This window comes from Lonchura striata, chromosome 20, assembly GCF_050655825.1.
Source record: "Lonchura striata isolate lonStrDom1 chromosome 20, ASM5065582v1, whole genome shotgun sequence".
Lineage (NCBI taxonomy): Eukaryota > Metazoa > Chordata > Aves > Passeriformes > Estrildidae > Lonchura > Lonchura striata.
The window spans coordinates 14676770-14693387 of record NC_140722.1 but is presented as its reverse complement, the minus strand read 5'-3'; the positions used below and the strand labels follow the sequence as shown (position 1 = coordinate 14693387).

The 16618-nt window shown below is 47.5% G+C and overlaps 1 protein-coding gene across 9 annotated transcripts in view; it reads right to left on the bottom strand.

The window, feature by feature from the left end:
• Nucleotides 1-4110: 4110 nt before the first annotated feature.
• NFATC2 (nuclear factor of activated T cells 2) overlaps nt 4111-16618 on the bottom strand; it is a 92202-nt gene continuing 79694 nt past the window's right edge. For 8 of the 9 annotated variants that reach the window (XM_085558321.1, XM_085558317.1, XM_085558318.1 and 5 more), the window contains exon 10: nt 4111-9770. In XM_085558321.1, the coding sequence (XP_085414447.1) occupies nt 9715-9770 (56 nt within the window). In that variant the 3' untranslated portion in view covers nt 4111-9714. Of the gene's footprint in view, nt 9771-14410; nt 14499-16618 lie in introns of all 9 variants that reach the window. The other variant, XM_085558314.1, reaches the window with a different exon arrangement.

Genomic DNA, 16618 nt, shown 5'->3' with positions numbered 1-16618 from the left:
GCAGAAGCTTAAAAGGGCCCTTAGCTAAAATCCAGCCCTGCTTTCTGGTTCATTGTCTTTTTGCCATCAGGATTGTAACTGCAGGGCTGGCTCCTCTCTGCCTCACGTGGACAGTGGAACACTCAGAATTTTACATCTCTACTTGTTTCAGCCTTTGGGGGACGTTTTTGGGGAGCTGGGACAGCTTGGCCTGTCTCCTGTGCTGCATGTGGTGACATAACCAATGTAAGATGAGCAATTTTAGCTTTTTAAGGTTCTTCATTGCAATTTAAGGTTTTTAATTGAAATTTCTTTCCTTCCTCCATGCTTGGCCTTCTGAAAATGTGTTTCTCTTTAAATTCTTTTTTAAGGGAGGAAGGAAAAGCCTTGAGCTTGTGCCTGGCCCATTCTGCTTGAAGGGAGCCCAGTGTGTGTCCCCCCAGCACACAAAGGGGCTGTGTGAGGCAGAGCTGGTCAGAGGCTCCTTGTCCATCCCTCCTGCAGACAGGGCACGAGCGCTGGCAGGAAGGGCTGGGGCTGGTTTTGAGGAGCAGAGGAAGACCTGCCAGGCTGGCTCTGCAGGCTGCTGCTGGCAGTGTCACAGTGACAGCCCAGGGCTCCTCAGGACACTGGAGACCCTTTGGGAGATGGGATTTGGGAAGGGACTCCGGTGGTGAGACATTTCTTGGGCAGTCAAACCAGCTCAAGGAAATAATGCTCCCTCTGCACCTGCTGATGTGCAGCTCAGGGCCTTCACCAGGCCAGGAAGCCTTGGGAGCACTTTCAGATCCCACCTGGCTCATTTTTGAGTGAAATAAATGCCAAACACATCAGGAGGGACGCAGGGATGGAGGGGGAACGTGGTTTGTGGAACCAGCAATTCCTCCTCGAGGCTCTCAGAGCTTCCCCTTCCCTGGAGGCTCTGCTGGGTTTGGTGGGGACCAGCAGCAGCTCTGGGTGCTGCCCAGGACTCAGCCCAGGCTCAGGTGAGCTGTGCCAGGAGCACGCTGGGGCCGTGCTGGGCTGGCTCAGGTGTGCAGGGTTTGGCAGGGACAGGTTTTGGTAGAACCCAACCCAGGACTCAGGCCAGGCTCAGGTGAGCTGTGCCAGGAGCACCCTGGGGCCGTGCTGGGCTGGCTCAGGTGTGCAGGGTTTGGCAGGGACAGGTTTTGGTAGAACCCAACCCAGGACTCAGGCCAGGCTCAGGGAGCTGTGCAGGAGCACGCTGGGGCCGTGCTGGGCTGGCTCAGGTGTGCAGGGTTTGGCAGGGACAGGTTTTGGTAGAACCCAACCCAGGACTCAGCCCAGGCTCAGGGAGCTGTGCCAGGAGCACGCTGGGGCCGTGCTGGGCTGGCTCAGGTGTGCAGGGTTTGGCAGGGACAGGTTTTGGTAGAACCCAACCCAGGACTCAGCCCAGGCTCAGGTGAGCTGTGCCAGGAGCACGCTGGGGCCGTGCTGGGCTGGCTCAGGTGTGCAGGGTTTGGCAGGGACAGGTTTTGGTAGAACCCAACCCAGGACTCAGCCCAGGCTCAGGGAGCTGTGCAGGAGCACGCTGGGGCCGTGCTGGGCTGGCTCAGGTGTGCAGGGTCTGCTGCTGCCCCGCAGCCCTGCAGGTTTCCCAGCAGTATCTGCTCAGCTGCAGCTCCTGGGGAAGCTCTCCCACCCCGTGTCCCGGGGGTGTGTGAGAGCAGGGATTGCAGCTCCTGGCTCTCTGGAGAGCAGAGCTGCTCTGCTCCCCGAGGCGTTGCTCCTCGGTGAGCGTCTCCAGCTGCTGCTCTCCCCTCACCCCGGGCACTGACTCATGCTTTTTGCCATCACAATAAGTCTGTTTTCATAAACAAAATTAAGTGTGCTGTGTGTATTCATTAGGGAGATTTGAAGTCTCTCAGCAACCAAGAAATAAATTTAATGGGATGAACTCCTCTCCCTATTCCCCCTTTTGTCTTTTAGCAGCTAAGTGGGAAAAAAAGCTTTGGGAAAGCCCTGTGTGAGTCTCACTGGGTCAGCCTGTGTCTGCTGATGTGATCCTTGAGAGAGAAATGGAACTAGGAACAAGTTTCAAAGGATGGCTTTGTAAATAAGACTGGAGAAACAGAACTGTGAAAGATGCACTGTAGTGGGACCCATGAGGGGTAGTTTTAACTAATTGGCTTTAAGGTATTTGTATGGCAAAAAGCTGATAGGCCAAGAAACACTTATAATGTATTGTAATTAGGAAATAACTAGTTTTTGATTATGATGGTGTGAATTACAACACCTGTATTGTCTCACCCTTCATGTGAGACTGAAAATGGAATAAAAGTTTTTCAAACACCTCTCAGCTGCCCCATCTCTGGGTCAGGAAAGGGAATAATCCAACACCTCGGGGTCCCTCCCTGCTCCCCTGGGCTCTCCCAGCCGGGCTGTGGCTCAGCTCCCTGCAGATGGCACTGCCACCCTGTGCTGCAGCAGCCCAAGGAAATGCATCCTGCTCTTTGTGGGGATGTCCGAGCAACAGATAATGGTTTTATTTTAGTGGCTGCCCCCGTGCCCTCCTGGATCTGGCTGTAGCTTGGTCTGTGGAATGCAGAGGTGCCTGCCTGTGACCCGCTCGTGTGCAGGGCAGCTCCTGCCAGCCTCTCCCACCTCCCTTGCCCAGCATTTCAGGGTAAGTGATCCCTCAAACCTCAGCAATTTTCTCTGCAGTTTTGCCCTTTTGGGTCAGTAGGAGCTCAAATCCTCTGCTGGGCCTTTGCCTTCCCTAAATAAAATTAATTCAAGCCCCTCTACACCATGAGATGCTGAGTTCAGAGGAGCAGCCAGTCCAAATAAGGCACAGGATAGGGAGGATGAGGATGGTGTGGGGGAGCTCCTCTTCCCTGTGAAGCCCAGTTGAGCCTGGCCACCTGAGCAAGCCAGTGATGATGTATTGGGAAAAGAATCTGCTCTGAAGCTGAAAGGCAGCTCCTTAGATTGACTAAATTACAGCTGTATTTCAAAAAAGCAAAAGAAGCTGTAAATGCATATTTACACAGCGGAGCACGCGAGTGCTCACACGAGACCCAGATGTTCATTAGGAACATGGGCTTTTCTTCCTTGCTGCTGCCCTGAAAACTGGGAAAAAAGTCAGCTATGCTGAAGGGTTACAAAAGAGCGAGTTAAGTCTACAAAATCCAGGAAATTTCCCGTTAAGACGAAAAACCTGGGCTGCTGTTGTAGTCCTTTAATTCGGCCCCAAGACGTAAATTAAAGCCAGAGGATCAGGTCAGGTGCTCGAGTACTCAGACCAGAGCTGTGGAATTTCCAGGTTAAGTTACTTAAATTTTCCTGTTGCTGAATGAAGCTCAAATCCTGTGTGCCATATATTTGCTCATCATAAAATGTTCTCTCCTAGCCAGTAACAGCTCCTTTGTTGGCGAAGCCTGTCTGGCTGCTGAGGCTCCCAGCCTTTGTGCAGGGTTTGGGAGTTAAGAACTTCCACATGGCCCCTGCTCTGAGGCTCCTGTGAATAAGCAAGGCAGCACACTTGCTCCGTGGCCCACAAATGCACGGAATATGGTTTGAATTCTCCGGGTTTAAATGCAAAGGATAATATTGATTTTGTTAAGGTAAATGTCTTTAATTGAATGCTGTATAAACTCAGCTCTCACTGGGCCATAATGGGCTCTGGGCACCCCTCCAGCACAGCAGTATGAAAATGTCTCTTAGTGTCTCCAGCAGAGAAATGCAGAATTAAGATTTAGATGAAAAAAAGTGAAATGGAGTCCATCTACTGATGCAGAAGGACACTTGCATAGATGCAATGACTGCTTTATGAGGTCAAGGCTTTGCAGTCCCTGCTGGTGTGGGTTGTCTGGGGCTTTTTATTGGGTGGTGGGGCTAGAAAATTCAAAGAGGGAAACAGGAACCAGGAGGAAATGAAGAAGTCTCGGTGTGAGCAGTGTCAGCCACAGGAGCTGGGTGGGACCCCGGCCCAGAGGGGAGCTGAGCGGCTCATTAATGATGAAATGCTCTGAAATCCTTTTGCACAGCTCCTTCCTGAGTCTCCCTGAGGGGGACAGGACAAGAAGACAAGCGGGTGACTCAGCCCCTGATATTCATTTATCACAGGCACTAAAGGTATTTAAGAACAGACCAAACACTCTTGCAGCAGATGATGCCCTTTCATTTATTGCTAGTCTACCATAGTACAGGCAATATATAAAAATACTTTACAGATAGCAAAAAAATCATTACATTGGAGGTTAACGACGTTGTTGTAGGAATGTGAATGATATAAACCCCTTTTCAGTTGTGACAGTTTGTTTTTGAACAGGCAACTTGATTCAAAAGACATCTGTTGGGTTGATGTGAGTGACGAGTGCTCACTCGTGTGTCTGTTAAAATCTGGCTTTACCTGAACATCCAGGGCAGGGAGGGCTGACCTGGGGGGTGTCACTTCATAAATACACTCAGACAAAACTGTGGGAGCCAGGCAGGCCAGCACTGGGCAGGCTCTGTGTGCCCAGGTGCCACCAGCACAGCAGGGCAGGGTCCCTCCTGCAGCAACTGCTGCAGCTGCAGCACCTCTGCCACTCCTGGCTTGTACAAACAGCATTTATTTCTGAGACTCGCTCCTTCTGGAGCTTTCTACCCTATGTTGCTATTTTAGGACTTAAAGAACAAAACTCAACCCCTCCAGGTAATTTTTTTTGCATTTGAGGACATCTTTTGCAGCATCAGCACCTTCAGGTGAAGTTTATTGCAATGTGCAGGTACTAATTTATGTTTTTGTACCGCTGAAACAACACAAATGGCTAAAAAAACCCTAAACAGACCAGAGTGGGCTGGTAGTTAGAGAAGCTGGTATCAGCTCTGGGCCCTGCAGTTATAACCAGCAGATATTAAAGATACAGATGCCAGTCTGATGTCAAACGTTCCAAAAGGTGGATTATTCATTCTGAACTGAGATGAATAAAGAATTACAACCTTCCACGTGTGATGGCAGAGTGTTGCCTCACAGGGAAGAAACCACTGCAATGTAAATGATGAGGAAAAGAGTTGATTTCTGGAGAATTCTACAATTCACCCCACTGAGACCCAGCAGTGGCATCTCTTCCTATTGCACAGGAATATGGAACATAAATAACAAACACTCAGAATTGCAGCCAAACTGGAACATCAGATGATTTTAAGTGGTGCAAAAATTATGAGGATCTGAATCAGTTTAAGATTTGAAATTAAGACAGTCATTTTCTTGAGTCCCATCTGGCAGATCATTGTTCCCTATTAAGTAGCAATTTGGAAAGAAATGCAGGGGAAGAAGTCAGATTGAAATATTTAGAAACATATTTCTCAAGCGTTTAAAGCTGTCTTTGAAGTCTTTGGGAAATCTATCAAATACATTTTTTTTTTTTTTTAGGACAACAACAATTCAACAACAATTGCATAGAAAAGTAAGGCATTCAGAAAATGAAAACTGATCCTTTATAAATACAAACCTCAATCCAAAAGTTGTTGCATATTTGGTCAGAAAAAGAGCACAGTCACTTTTGTTGTAAAGATAGGGATTACAAAATACATTTATAAAACATGCTAGCTACTTTGAGAACTGGTCTAGATATGTTGTGAAGCAGCAGCTTTTTATACAAGAGAGAATAACATAGTGCTGGTTTTGGAAATCCTCTACATTCAGGAAATGCTGAATTCCTACGGGGAGAATGGAGGGGTACATATTTACACGGATACAAATAAAGCAAGTGCAAAACCCATGACTCTTCTACATTCTTTCTCCCTGTAAAAACAACATACATGAGACACTTTCACTCCACTGCTGTTGCTCAGATCTCACATTTTGCTCATTCTCATGGAGAAAAACAAAACCAGGACTTCGTATTTCATTGCAAGCATCTTCACAAGCAATTCCTCTCCTGGCAAACCCGACTTCCAACACTCATAACTGACAAAAAAAAATCTTCCTGATATCTGCCCACTCCCATTCCACTCTCAGACTGTTTACATATCATGAATGATGATTTTTATTCTATGTATATTTGATGCAGAGTTTATAGAAGCTCATCCTGTATTTGCAGCCAAAGCTCGGATGGAAAAATGGAAGTTAAAAAAAAAAAAATGCACACGCACACACACAAGACAAATAAAAAGAGATGAACTTTTGAGTTCCAACGTGCCCCATGAACTTCACATGGTGCAACTTTGATGGAAAACGCATTAGAGTTATTCACCCTGCAGACAAGACATTTGCAGGCCTTTGGTACAATGGCAGGAAGGCACTGTGGTGAAACATTCAGATAACTGAGGAAAGCCAGAATTTCCTCATGTGCAAATATGGCTGTCTTCCAGATAAAGTGAGAACAAATTGCTCACAAAATGCTATTAACTCTTCCAAGGTTAAGCTCGTGCTTGTACAGAGAGAAAGTTGTACTCATAACAGAAATACTAACACTGGAAGAACACTGCTCAGCAAGAACAGGAAATAATTTAGTACTGCATATATTGAAATTCCTCAGCCTAGCTATATATTTTAACATATCAGTTTCCTTTTTAAAGAGACAACAATGCACAACACTATGTCTGAGGATGCTCCTTTTCTCCGGAAATAAATACAAAGTTGGTTGAAGCTGAATTATTTAACTGCTGTTGCGTGGAAAAGCAGATGGGGCAGCAGAGCCTGAGCTCGTGCAGCTGTGGCTGAACCCCTAAAAAACAGAATACAGGGGGTGAAGCCTCCACGCTGAGCTGCTCAGGGGCTGGGAGCCAGCACAGGAGGGGGGTTCATTTCTAACCACGGATAAAATAATGCACCCACAGAGAGCAGGGCATGGCCCAGGCTGGCAGGGACCTCAGACATCACCCAGTGCCACCCTGCCATGGCAGGGACACCTCCAAACCCCGTCCAGCCTGGCCTGGGCACTGCCAGGCATCCACAACAGCCACAGCTGCTCTGGGAATTCCTGTTCCAGGCCCTCCTCACCCCTACAGGGAGGATTTTTATCCTAATTTCTCATTTAAAGCAACTCTCTGTCAGTTTGAAGCCATTCCCCCTTTGTCCTGCCACTACCAGCCCTTGCAAATAGTCCCTGTCTGTGTGGGTGTATTATATAAACGACATTCTACTCTGTATATGTACACAGATTAATACCTATGCAGTAAAGAGGAGGAAGGAATACAGCCAATGCAAGCGTGGCTAGAGCACCTGTAGCACATTAATTAACTTCTTATTAAAAGGACATTTCAGCCTCAACAGTCCCGAAGGCAGAACTTACACACTGACCTTGTTCTTTGCTCAGATCCAGCACTAGATTTTACTTTGCCCCTTTTCTAAATTGATATCATCTAAGAATAAATATGCAAAAAATGATTCTCCTAAATTGATGAGTAGCTGCTGCAGACAATCACCAGAGCAGCAGCAGCAGCACATCACAGATCTGAAAAGACCTTCCTGGGCTTCTTTCAGCTCCTGTTTAAAATCCAGCAAAAGAGAAGGTTCTGCCAGTAATCTGAGGATTATTTTTTTTTCTGTGGAAGAGTTTCTGGGTTGTTTTTAAAATTTCTCCTATACTTTACAGGTTGGATCATGGAAAACCTTTGATACATCCAAGTGTGAAACTGGGAGATGCATTTGGTCTGTTCTTTTACTCAGCTATATAAAAGGACTTCTGACAAGGCAACTTCTGGCCTTTAGAATATGTCAGAATTGTCTAATTCATCAGACTGCACTAAAAACCCCTCAATATGTGTCAGCTTCTGGCCCACTGACAGCTTTTAACAATCCAAAATAGCTTTTTGAGGCGTGTGAGCCAGCGGGTCCTGCTGAGTGCTGTCTAACAGGAATTCCCCTCTTCAGCAAGGCTGGGCCTCACTTTTGTTTCTGTAAAATCAGCAATGAAAAAAAGCCATTTTCACCTCTGCAGGCCCAGGCCGAGGGGCAGAGCTCACGAGGAGAGGAGCAGAGTGATGCTCCCCAGGAGTTCTGGGTGCTGGGATACAGGAACTCATTTTGGGGGGAAAGATCTGAACCCCACAAAGCAGGAATAGAAGGCAGGGTGGGATGTGCAGGGCTCTGCTCTGGTTCTGGATCTGAGCTGGGCTGAATCTGGAGTTCAGAGCTGCTCCTGTGAAATTCAGATTTCTGTTCAAGAGCCAAATTTTAGCCCCAGGTCAGGGGTTCTGAAGAACCTAATGCTTCTGTCTCCCACTCTAAACCCCAAGACCCTGCAGAGTTTAAGTACCAGTTTTCAGTGGCAGAAAATATATTCTTCTGATAGTCCTGAAGAGATTTTTGTTGGACCAAGCACGTGCTCTGCAGGGATTGTGCAAAATCTTTCTTGAGACACTGGGGAACCAATTTTGAGGCTTCTCTGCTGTATTCCCATCCCCTCATTCCTGCTGTGAGCTGGTACTCTGCCAAGTTTACTGGGACACAACTGAAAACTGGATTAGTTTCACTCTGCTTTCTAGAGCAGACCTCAGGCTCTGCATTGCTGAAAATATCAGCATTCCTTATTTATAAAACCAGGAAAGATTACTATGTAATTCCTAAAATATTATGGCTATCTTTTTTACTGTACACTGATTACCCACTCAGAAGCCTTTTTATCCCTGACTCCCCTAAATATTCTAAGTTGTACAACTGCAGGTGGCAGTGGTTACCTGGGATGTGCTAAGCAGGAGTCAGGACAGGATATTCTAACACACGAAGCAAAACGTAACAAAATACTAACTCCCATGGAAATGTAACCTTTCCAGGAATTGCTGCTAGCTGTGCAAAGCTAAAGAGGCCAGGTGAATATAAATAAGTGTCTATTTTCTCTGGAATGTATGGCTTCTGTAAGATGCAATTATTTTCCTCTGCAGCTTGGGTGAGTAAATGTTCCAGCTGCTAAATGAGACAAGTTATGAGCCAAGAGCAGGTTCTATATGAAAGAAACAGCAACAATTTGTTAGAGAGAAAATATCTAAGATGTGTTCATACAATGCCTAAATACTAATAAGGAACAATCATAGAATCTTTGGATTTACTGTGACTCCTATATATTAATCTCTGTTTTACCTGGGATTATTTTACCTTGGGGCAGGTGAATTGCTCTTTTCACTGGTTGGTTATGAGAATCCTTCTCCTTCAAATTCCCATCCAGCCTGATGAGAAAAATGAAGAAAACTCCCGGATTCAGCTGAGATCTCCCATTTGAAATACCAACACAGTGCTCAGAGCAAACTGGCTTTTGATCCTGGATTGGATGAAGGCTGAGCGAGCTTGGCTGCCTCAGTTTCCCACAATAATACCATTTCTCAGGAGGGCTGTGAACCCTGGAGGGCAAATCAGTGTTAGTGACCTGCAGGATGGTGTTGCTCTCCCATGGAATATATTACTCTGTGTTCCCCTTTGCCCACCCCCAGCGTCCCCCCAGCTCTGAGCCAGCCCAGGGGCAGCTCCTGTCCCCGCTGGACGGACGGACGGATGCACGGACAGATGGCTTGCAGCAGGCTTGAAGTGTTTCCTCAGACAGATGCTGTGTTCCAGGAGAACAATGTGGTCTGTGGATGGAAGGAAGGGTGTCCTCCGTGCTGCTTGCACTCAGAGGTGGCCAGGGGCTCAGCCAAGGCTGTCGCTTGGTGCCAATTCATTGTTCCTTGCGCTGAGCCTCTGCCCGGAGATGAGCTGCAAAGGAAGCCAGAGGCTGCAGGGGCACTGGAAGGGTCTAAGAGGTCACTTGTGGAAGGATTCGGTAAAAGTTGTCTCGCAAATCTCTTCTTCTATGTCTGACTTCTGGCAGGGAGTCCAGAAAATTCCTTCCTGATAATTTCGTTAACTGGGAAATAAAAGAGAGAGGAGGAAACATTAAAGCACTTCCAACATCACGACAAGTAAAAAGTAAAAGCAATCCTTGGGCAGTCAAGCTGCAAACATCCCCTCTGCATTCAGAACTTCATTTTATTAAAACCTAAGCGGTCCTGTTTGCCCCCATTACACGTTTTTGGAAGGGAAGGGGGAAGGAGGGGGGAGAGGGAATTTCACTGTGTTCAAGGTGATTCAGGTGCCATAAAACAGAGAGGGGCTGCAGCTTGTGCCCAGGGCCTGCCACATCCCTCACACACATTCCCTCTGCCACAGACACTGCCCTTACCCCAGGGGCAAAAAGAAACATCTCCAGGTATCTAAGCATTCCAACATTTTTACTAGGCTGAAAGAAAAATATTTTAAAGATAAAAAGGCCAGGTTTGGAGGAAATACAGTAGACAGTGATGAAAACACAGGGACTGCAATTCAGGTGAAAAAGTTTGCACTTGGTGGTTTATGTTTTGTAATTTGTAATCACACTCTAGACTCTACTTTATTATGTGCTTTACATCTTTATTACCATTTATTTGCAGACTAGAGCACAAACAACCTGCATGCAGCACCAAGGTACTGGGAGAGGCTGGGACAGGCTTGTTAATAAAGCTCAAGGGAAGACACTGAAGAACTTTGCTGTCTGATTAAAAGTCACAACAATATCACTTTATTTACAACAGCCAAAGCCTCCTGGCAACTTTTCACACTCACTTGCCTAAAGCACCCTCTGGCACCTCCTGGAACAACAATTCTCTCTCCAGAATTCAGGTGCTCCCTGGAATTTAAGTGCAGAAATCTCTGCACTTTGATTAGGAGAGACCTAAACCACAAGCATTTTGATGCAGAACTCCAGAACTGCCTTTTTTGGGGCTCCATTTCACCTGCAGCTCCTTGGTGCTGTATTCATCATGGTGTGGAAGCTGTTTAGTTACTCTGACTAATTTGCCTTAAAACAATAAAACTGAATTTTCTAGGTTTCAGACCCCAGATCTAAATTACTTCTCCCTGTTGATATTTAAGGGCTGAAACAGGGACTAACTCAAACCAAAGCAGGCCCTCACCGAAGTCTGATTAATCCTCAGGTTTGCAGCTGTAAGGGTCCTCTATATTCTATCCAATTTCTAATAAATATTTATGAGAAAACATTAATTAACATACAATTTCACTACTTCCCCCTATCTAAAAAAACTGGTGCCCAGTCTGTAGGAAAGGGAACACATTAATTAGTTTTTAATAGTTACAATTCATGGTTTGAAATCTCCTTCCTCTCTGCATGCTGGGATTTGTCTCTGAGCAAGCAAAATCTGTATTTTTCCCAAGCTCCATGCTGCTGCTGGACGTGGGGGGCTGTACTCCAGGAACTCCATGCTCAAAAACCCCACCAGTTACGGCCCATGGCTCAGCAATTCCCAATTCCAGCTGGGAGATGCCTGACTTGAGCCAGGCTGGTGCCTCCTGGAGATGATTTGGGCACGAAGAGCAGGACTGCTGCCCTGTGCTGCTGCCCAGTGTCCCAGCTGGCACTGCCACAGCTGGCTTTGGGGCGGGCTGGAACATCTGGCTGCCCGGGGAGGGATGCTCTGCAGGGCAGGCAGCAGCCAGAGGCAGGGAGGCTGGTCCAGCCTGGGGCAGCTCCTCCTGCTCACTCACAGCTTCCTGCCTGCTCTGCCCAGGAAATGACAGGAGCAGGTCTTCAATGGAAAGTTTTCACAGGCTAAAAATAGCAGTGAGGTAAAAGAAGTGGGCACCCACTCTTAGAGGGCCGTTTCCTTTTGAGAAACAAGTGGGCTGAGGCTGCAGGCGATTTATTTATCAACACACTTGTTTGTGCTACCAAAAATACCATAGATGAGCTTTACTTATTGCTTTTATCTAATACAGGCATGGAAACAGCAGAGCCAGCAGTCATCTGCATCTAGGAGGGGTTAAATATTAAGTGAGACACGGCAGATAGTTGAGTGGAGCTCCCTGAAGGGGCTTTGAGGGGTCCAGCTGTGGCTGTTCCCTGCCTGGGCCGGCTCTGGGCAGGGTGGATGCTGTGCTGAAGTGCTGACTCAGCCTGCAAACTTCACTTTCCCTCCCCTGAGGTCAGCAGTGGCTTCTGTGGGCTGAGGTTCCAGGGGGCTGCAGCCTGATCAGGGCTCAAAAAGCTGCAGGGGAACAGCCTGAAGCATTAACCCCACGGACAGGCACACCCAGGACTGCTCCCTGCCAGCTCTTCCACGTGGAAAATTGGGGTTTTTGTGAGAACCTGAATGTCAAGAGCTCCCTGTTATCAGCTGGCCTGAATGTCCCACAGTCACCCTGAACTTCACCCAGACCCAATGTGAGAGGAGTGTTGGGTGCAGGTTAAGCTGGGCATCACCAGCGTGTGTCTGGGCTTGTCCCAGCACTAAAACCTACAACCAGAGTCCCTAAACCCAATCAATTTGTAAATGACCAGGAATGATCCCAAGCATGGCTCGCTCTCCAAGCTTGAAATCACCTCCAGCCCAAGGCCAGTGCAATCACACATCCCTGGGGGTCTGCTCCAGAACTGGGGGCACGTGTACCCAGATCCAGGGGTGCCCAAGAGACCTGGGCTTCAACAGAGGCTGGTGCAAACCAGCAAACTGAGCCTGGAGCAAACCAGCAAACTGAGCCTGAACCAAACCAGCAAACTGAGCCTGGAGCAAACCCGCAAACTGAGCCTGGACCAAACCAGCAAACTGAGCCTGGAGCAAACCAGCAAACTGAGCCTGAACCAAACAGCAAACTGAACCTGGACCAAACCAGAAAACTGAGCCTGAACCAAACCACCAAACTGAGCCTGGAGCAAACCACCAAACTGAGCCTGGAGCAAACCACCAAACTGAGCCTGGAGCAAACCAGAAAACTGAGCCTGGACCAAACCAGCAAACTGAGCCTGAACCAAACCAGCAAACTGAGCCTGAACCAAACCACCAAACTGAGCCTGGAGCAAACCACCAAACTGAGCCTGGAGCAAACCAGAAAACTGAGCCTGGACCAAATCTGGCTGAGCCAAATCAGCAAACTGAGCCTGGAGCAAACCAGAAAACTGAGCCTGAACCAAACCAGCAACTCAGACTGGAGCAAACCAGAAAACAGCCTGAACCAAATCTGGCTGAACTAAACCTGGCTAAGCCAAATCAGCAAACTGAGCCTGGACCAAACCAGAAAACTGAGCTGGACCAAACCAGAAAACAGCCTGAACCAAATCTGGCTGAGCCAAACCAGCAAACCGAGCCTGAACCAAACCTCAGAGGAAGCCCCTGCATGGGCTGGACCTGCTCTTGTGAACTCCCAGCCATCTCTTTTTGGTGGTGTGGTTAAAATGTGCCTCAAGTATCAGTTCTCATTATTTGCTCATTTCTAGCTGAGAGGAACAGCAGGTTATGTGGTTACTAAATAAAACATTGTTAGTTAAGGTGCCTGGCACTGGCTGCTCTGGAGCACAGCACTATTGATCTGTTTAATGAGAGAACTGATTAAATGAGGCCAGAGGCACATATGCAAAGATAATGAAAGATTAAATCATAAAGAAAGATATTGAAATGACAGCTGCCACGAGGCCAGCTCCTTCAGGGTGTCCTCTGGCACATGCTGCTGTCCAGGAGCGGGACAGAGCCTGGGGATGCCCAGGGGGTGACCCAGAGGCTGCTGGAATTAGGGGGGCACAGTCTGTGTCCCTCTGGTGGGCACCAGCCCCTGCTCCAGCCCCACTGACAGCTGGAAACTGGGCTGTGTCCCCGTGGGGTGACACTGGGCTGTGTCCCCGTGGGGTGACACTGGGCTGTGTCCCCACGGGGTGACACTGGGCTGTGTCCCCGTGGGGTGACACTGGACTGTGTCCCCACGGGGTGACACTGGGCTGTGGCCCAGCAGCCCAGGGACAAGAGGAGCCCCTTTGAGGTGGCAGTGCCCCCCTGTGAAGGTGCCACACTCACACCCCTCCACACCTGTGCCACCCCACGGATCCCCCTGGGCACCAGGGATGCCATGGATGTACCACACATGTGGCACTGACCTTTGGGGACAATCCCACAGATCCCCCTGGGCACAGGGATGCCATGGATGTTCCAGTGACCTCTGGGGACAATCCCACAGATGCCCCTGGGTACCAGGATGCCATGGATGTACCACACACGTGGCACTGACCTCTGGGGATCCTCCAGCAGAGAGGGGCTCCTCAGAGAAGGCAAAGCTCACCCCAGTGGCTCCTCCCTGCAGTGCTCCACGTCCCGCCATGCCCAGGGGAACTGGGACATGCAAAGCCAAGCCCTGGGCAGCAGCTGGTGCAGGAAAGCTGAGCCTGGGCTGGCAGAGTGCCCTCCAAGCTGCCCTGCCCAGAAGGATGGGATCCTTTAGATGCTTCAGCCCAGCATGCACAGCCCCACCTCTCCTTCCCTGCCCACCAGGCCCCAGCTACCTCGGGACAACTCTGTGCTACACAAGTAGGGAAGAAAAAGAATATTTTTTAAAAAATTAAATAAAATTAAATATTTTAAACCCTCTACGCCAAATAAAAAGGGGCATGACTTCTTAATTAAAAAAAAAAAATAAATAAAGGTTAAGAGAAACACACAGCTGGAGAAAAGGCAGAAAAATACCAATTACCTTTCTTTTTGATTGCTTGGATCAAAGATCACAGTCATTCTTTTTCATATAATGTTTTGTATCCAGCTAAGGTGTGTATCTATCAGCTCTGAAAAAGATTTGCAAAACCATTTTTGAGAAAAAAAGGTAACCTTTGACCTATGTTGCATGGCCAAGTGTTACAGCTTTCAGCTACTCCTCTATTTCATGGGTTAATTTCAAAAAGGACATTTCACCATACACAACACATAAGGCAGAACTCAACCACTGACCTTTCTGTTTGCTCAGATCCAGCACTAGATTTTCATTTTTTTCCCCTTCTTTTCTCAACTGATATTATCTAAAAATGAATATTGAAAAACGTGCAGTCCCAAATTGGTGCCAAAAGGTGAAAAGCTGATCCTTTGCTCTGGGGCTCCAGAGGCCCAGGGGGTCCCTGTGACCTGGGAGTGAGGCCAGACTCGTCCCTGCCTTTTGCAAAATTCACTTCTGCCCTCAGCCCAGTGCCCAGGTAAGATCCAACACAGTTATGGCAGACCCAAAGGCAGTCCTTTTTCATGGAGACATCCAACCCCAGTGGCTGTGAAAATCAGATTTTGCCATATTGTACAGAACAGGAGAGATCTGGGCAAAGAAATCATGAAAGTTACAGTCTTCACTTCAAACAAAATAAGGTGAATTATTTTCCTCGGGAAAAAGCAGTATTTAGAATTTTCTGCCTTTTTAAAAAAATATTTTTAGATTTCTTTTGAATTCACTGTGAAAGTATTTGGCACTCCTGCAAAACCACGTGGAAATAATAATTTAAAAAATTGCAATATTAAGGAGCAAAAAGTGCTTCTTAAAAGCTAAGTTTTGAGTGCAAGACTCAGAAGTGCCTTTGCTGCTGGATTTCAGGTGACTATATATAGAAAAGAAGTATTTTACTTGGCTCCCAAGGATTGTGCAGCCACGTATCATACCCTGGAACCTCCCACTCAGTACACAGCCTATTTTATATTCTGCATCCTGGAAAATCAGCTTCTGCACACGAGAGCACAGCAACTCCTTGGCTGGGAAACACCAATTTGGGGGCACCAGGCACAAGGAGCCCAAGCCCCACAAGCTGCTGGGGAAAAGTACTGAGAGCACGTGGGGTTGTTTTAGAAACCAACAGCAAATAAAGCCTTTCTTTTTCTGGAAAATGGGGACATACAATCACTGAGATGTTCTCAGCTGTAAAGGTTTAATTAACATCAAAACCAGGGTTTCCTCCTCACTGAAATAATGCCAAGAGATGCACCCTGCAACTTTTCTGCCTTGTCCTGCTTTGTAATACAGAGTTTGTGTGAGCTGCGACCCTCCCCAGCACCCTCCAGCCCAACAACAATCAGGTCACCTCCATTAATTAAGCAAACTCTTGGAAGAGGTTGCTGACTCAAACTAAGTGGCAACTCAAGTCCCAGGGTGCATTTTTGCTGTAGGAGTAGCAAGACTCCAAACCCACTGGCATCTTTCCATGAATTTAGCAACATAATACAGATATCTGATGGAAAACAGAATCTAAATAAAATGCATATTTTTGGCTAAAGCCCATCCCAACTGAAATCAATATCTGAACTGCTCTGGATTTACAGGATCTGGATTGCACTCATGACATTTACAAATCCTTCCCTTACATTTCAGTACAGTGCCAGAGCGAGGTGCAAAAATCAAACAATTGGTATCTTTAGTACTGTCCTACCCAAAATGTTTAACAGGAAGCTGGGTGTGCCGGCAAGAAAAGAGTAAAAAATAGAGATAGCATTTCTGCTAAAAAAATTGCAATGCCCTAAACTCACTGTAGATCAAAACTAGCAGGAAGGAAGTACTCAAAACACAAATCTGTCTGTGACAGCACCTCAGAAACGCTAAGCACTTTCATTATTGTCACTGTACTTCCAGAAAAGATCAGCAGCCACTACAAAACAATGCCCCAAAGCTGGCAGGAAAAGTGACCTAGAGAGGAATGGGGGAACTCCAGGGCATGGAGCTCTGTCACCATCCTGCCATATGGCCCAAAGCATCCCTGCAGGAGCAGAGCTGTCCCAGCCCTGCTTTGGGCTGGAAAACACACAAAGTCTGTGAGGTCACACTCATGGAACTCCAACAATCCCTGCTCAGCTGAGGGAAAACAGCCTGGGAGGATGCTGACCTGCACAGGATGAGCTCCACCCTCAGCAGATCCCCTCTGCCCCTGGGGGATGCAGC